The 4,760-nt window shown below is 39.5% G+C and overlaps 1 protein-coding gene across 1 annotated transcript; it reads right to left on the reverse strand.

Annotated features, from left to right (window-relative positions):
* Positions 1 to 3,239: 3,239 nt before the first annotated feature.
* On the reverse strand, positions 3,240 to 3,767 carry LOC117013425 (keratin-associated protein 4-2-like). Its single transcript, XM_033090575.1, has one exon. The coding sequence runs from the start codon at positions 3,765 to 3,767 to the stop codon at positions 3,240 to 3,242; it is 528 nt and encodes a 175-aa protein (XP_032946466.1).
* Positions 3,768 to 4,760: the final 993 nt, after the last annotated feature.

Genomic DNA, 4,760 nt, shown 5'->3' on the forward strand with positions numbered 1-4,760 from the left:
TGAGATAAATTCTGATTTAGGAAAGTGATACAGAACTATTAGAAAATTATTTTTCTCTATAGGTATATTTCTTGGTTACTGCTAAATCTACCAATGCCACCTAAATGTTGATCATAGCTAAGTATTTATGTTGAACCTGTATTTTTATTATTCTCGAAACATATTTTACCTGCTTCATTTCTGTCTGCCTTTTAAAATTTACTGAGACACAAACTGTATGATTATCCAAAAAAGTGATATTTAGATTCTCAGAAGAATGATTCTCTTGCAAAGAAGACAAAAATATAAGAACCCTTTAGTTGAAGAAGAAAATACTTAGGTTTATGATGAAAGTTTTAAAAGCCACAAAGAACAAGAGGTAAAGAAAAGGGACAAAATTACTAAATTCAAGAGTATTAAAACTAGACAGTATGTCTTGCACCTGAAAAGTGGAAGTGTTTGCCTACAAGTTGGAAGCCTCAAAAAATATTTCCAAATAATAAATCAATCAATCAGTTGGGACTCTTAATTTGAAATAGCCCAGACGTCCTTCGCAGGTGAACGGTTGAAAACATCAAGCTGTAATCCATTCATACTGTGGAATACTACTCAACAGTAAAAACTATTGATGTACTGAATAACTTGCATGATCTCAAGGGAAGGATGCTGAGTGTTAAAAGCCAATCACTAAAGGTTACACACTTTAAGATTCCATTTGTAGAACATAGTTTAAATAAAATTATAGAGATAGAGAACAGAATAGTGGTAGCCAGTGGCTATGAGGCATCAGTGGGAAGGAGTGGGTATGGCTGTAAAGGGATAAAATGAGCGAGCTTTATGGAGACAGAACAGCTCTGTATCTTGATTGCAATGGTGGTTATACAAATCTATACATGTGATAAAATTGCGTAGAACTACACATATGCACACACACACAAAAGTGCATGTAATACTGGTAAAATTTGAACAAGTTCTGTGGATTGCACCAATGTCAACTTCTAAATTTGATATGTACTGTATATATGTGTCTATTGGGGGAAATTGGGTACAGGGTACACAGGACTTTGCTGTACTGTTTTTTTTCAACTTCTTGTGAATCTATACTTATCTCAAAATAAAATGTAAAATGAGGCTAATTGTATATAAAAGGGAGCATGACTTTGTCTACCATGTTCCTTTATGTCATTGAATCTTTATGACAACTTTAATTTTTTCCTTTCAATTTTTTTATTTGAGAAATGAAGAGATTCTTATAGGTATGAGATAAAATTTGAAAATTCTAGTCTGCTGCCTTGAAGTCAGAAACAGAGTTTTTTTAAGTATTATTTTTGTTAATCATAAGAATACAACATAAGACATACCCTTTAGAATATTTTAAGTATACAAAACAGTAGCTATAAGCATTATGCTATACAATAGATCTCTAGAACTTATTCATCTTGCATAACAGAAACTTTGTATCCTTTGACCAACATCTTCATTTCTTCCTTCTTTCAGCCCCTGGCAATCACCATTGTACTCTCTGCTTCTATGAGTTTGACTGTTTTAGATTCCACATGTAAGGAGATTGTACTGTATTTGTCTTTGTGTCCGGTTTATTTCAATGAGTATAATGTCCCCCAGATCCATCCATGTTGTTGCAAATGGCAGGATTTGCTTCTTTTTATTGCTGAATACGCTGTTGTGTGTATATATGTATATCAACTTTTCTTGTGTCCGTCTGTTGATGGACACTTAGGTTGTTTTTATATCTCGGCTATTGTGAATAATGTTGCCATAAACACGGGAGTGCTAGTATCCCTTTGAGATCCTGATTTCAATTCCTTTGGATAAATACCCAGAAATGGCATTGCTGGATTCAGTGGTAGTTCTATTTTTAGTTTGCTGAGGAACCTCCATACTATTCTCCGTAAGAGCCGTACCAGTTTACATTCTTACCAACAGTGTGCCAGGGTTCCCTTTTCCCCACATCCTTGTCAACAGTTGCTATCTTTTGGGGATTTTTTTTTAAAGATTTTATTGGGGGAAGGGGAACAGGACTTTATTAGGGAACAGTGTGTACTTACAGGACTTTTTTCCAAGTCAAGTTGTTGTCCTTTCAGTCTTAGTTGTGGAGGGTGCAGCTCAGCTCCAGGTCCAGTTGCCGTTGCTAGTTGCAGGGGGCACAGCCCACCATCCCTTGCGGGAGTCGAACCGGCAACCTTGTGGTTGAGAGCCCACTGGCCCATGTGGGAATCGAACCGGCAGGTTTCGGAGTTAGGAGCATGGAGCTCTAACCGCCTGAGCCACTGGGCCGGCCCTCTTTTGGTGATTTTTGTTTTTTAAATAATAACCATCCTAACTGGTGTGAGGTGATATCTCCTTGTGGTTTTGATTGTATTCCCTGATGATTAATGATGTATGACAACCTTGATAGGTAGGTATTGTTATCTTTTCTTCAGAGAAAAAGCAGTCTTAGGTTTGGAGAGAGTTTAAGTAACATGTTGAAGATCACCATTGGTATGTGGTACAGTCAGAATTCAGAGCTAACTCTAATTCCCAAGTGCACGGGCAATTATCCTCTATACTGAGCTGCCTCTATTTAAATTGATCTAAAGCAATGAATGCATGGATTATAGATTACCGGAGACTTTTTTTTTGGGGGGGGGGGGGAAGCAGTTGTAATCTATAGCTCTCTTGTCTCATCTGTATTAAGTTCAAGATGCCTCTCTTTAAACCTTTGCTTATATCTGCTGTAAAACTGAATTCTGGTCTGGATAAAAATCTCATTGATGAGTGCCAACTTAATTCTTCTGTTGTAGGGTCCCCTGAGATCATGTGTGTTGTGCAGGGAAGAGACAGCAATGTGTATTGAACATTTCATTAATAAGAAATAATGAGAGATGAGCAATTTTAGTGCCTTTAGTGCCAAAAAGTTTTATTGGGGAACATCAAGCAATTCTACATGAAAATGGATTCCATAGAAAAACATTCAAAAGAAAAAAATGTAGAAGAGGAACATTTGAAAACTTCTACATTTTGAATCAGAATTCTAAAAGAATTTGATGCAGAATCTGACTATAAATTCTGATTCACTATTAGTAAGATGTTTCTACAAAAAAAAGATAAATAATAATATAGAGTCCAGAGATTTCCATATCAGTCCATGGGTCTGTTTGTAAGTTCATCACAGGAAGTGCCACATGTTTTGTTGAATGGGATGCTCTCTGCCTTGACTAAAAAGTATTGGGTCAAGGAGGTTCAAGTTCAAAACAGGACACTTAGCAGCAAGAACTGCCACAGCTGCTGGGGCGGCAGCAGGTTGTTCTACAGCAGGTGGTCTGGCAGCAGACTGGACGACAGCAGCTGGGGCGGCAGCAGGTGGTCTGACAGCAGGTGGGACGGCAGCAGGTGGGCTGACAGCACACAGACTGGTAACACTGGGGCCTGCAGCAGCTGGACACACAGCAGTTGGGGCGGCAGCAGGTGGTCCTGCAGCAGGTGGTCTGACAGCAGGTGGGACGGCAGCAGCTGGACACACAGCAGCTGGGGCGGCAACAGGTGGTCTGACAGCAGGTGGGACGACAGCAAGTGGGTTGGCAGCACACAGACTGGCAACACTGAGGCCTGCAGCAGCTGGACACACAGCAGCTGGGGCGGCAGCAGCTGGACACACAGCAGCTGGGGCGGCAGCAGGTGGTCCTGCAGCAGGTGGTCTGACAGCAGGTGGGACGGCAGCAGGTCTCCTGGCAGCAGCCTTGGCCACAGCCCTGGTCAGAGCAGACGGAGCCACAACGGGAGTTGACCATGGTGTGAGAGGGTGGAGGGTTTGGGTGGGTTTCCAGAAGAGGGTATTTCTTGAATCTGTAAGTCTTCTTGCATCTGGTTCCCTTTTATACCCTGCTGAGGGAGCTCTTTCCTTGTTATTGTTTACCCTAATAAGTAATTGTTCAATTAGGCAATTATGTTTTCCAAATTGGATGGAAAACATTTTTTCCTTTTCCTGATGGGTTAGGATTTACCACATTGACTCTTTCTGAATCATATCTTGGTTGTTTTCCTTTGTATGCATCATCTTAGTTCAGATGCTGATAAAATAATCTGAGCTGAATGTGTTGACTATCACTGAATGTGCTCTTTCTTCCTGAATCATCTGTCATTCCTTCCTTGTAGGCATCATCTCTGTTTACAGATATTGCAGCTCCTTCCACAGAGCAGTTGTCACGTAGGCTCAGACATGAACTTGTGCACATATCACTCTTCCCCATCTTTGGGTCTTAACCATGCTCACAATTTTTACAGTATTCCTTATGGAAAAAAAGATTTAGTCCATGTCCAATCCATGTAGAAGGAAATCTCAGAAGGATGGAATTTTAATGTGCGAAACATGGTAAAATCCATCAGTGTGGTCAGTTGTAAGCAAAAAATGGTCAGTCAGGATTTAGGAGAATCCCCAGGACGCCCAGACTGTGTTCTGGTCCCATTTCCTGGACTTGAAAATATTGGTAGATTTCTTCTTTGTAAAGAACAAATGTATCTGCATGGATATAACCCTTCAGGAATCACCACTGGAAGTAATAACAGTGCTTATATTACTGAAAATACTTACCTTCATACACAAAATGGAATTTACAATGTAACCTCAATTATGTAAAAAATATATAGAAAACTATTGACTTAATTATCATAAATATTAGTAGTAATTATCTCTGGTTGATGGGCTTATGGAAACTTAGTTTTCTTCTAGACACTTTTATCTTCTAGCTTTCTTTAATGACTTGTTTTTCTTTTGTAAACAGAAA

Source organism: Rhinolophus ferrumequinum, chromosome 21, assembly GCF_004115265.2.
Source record: "Rhinolophus ferrumequinum isolate MPI-CBG mRhiFer1 chromosome 21, mRhiFer1_v1.p, whole genome shotgun sequence".
NCBI lineage: Eukaryota > Metazoa > Chordata > Mammalia > Chiroptera > Rhinolophidae > Rhinolophus > Rhinolophus ferrumequinum.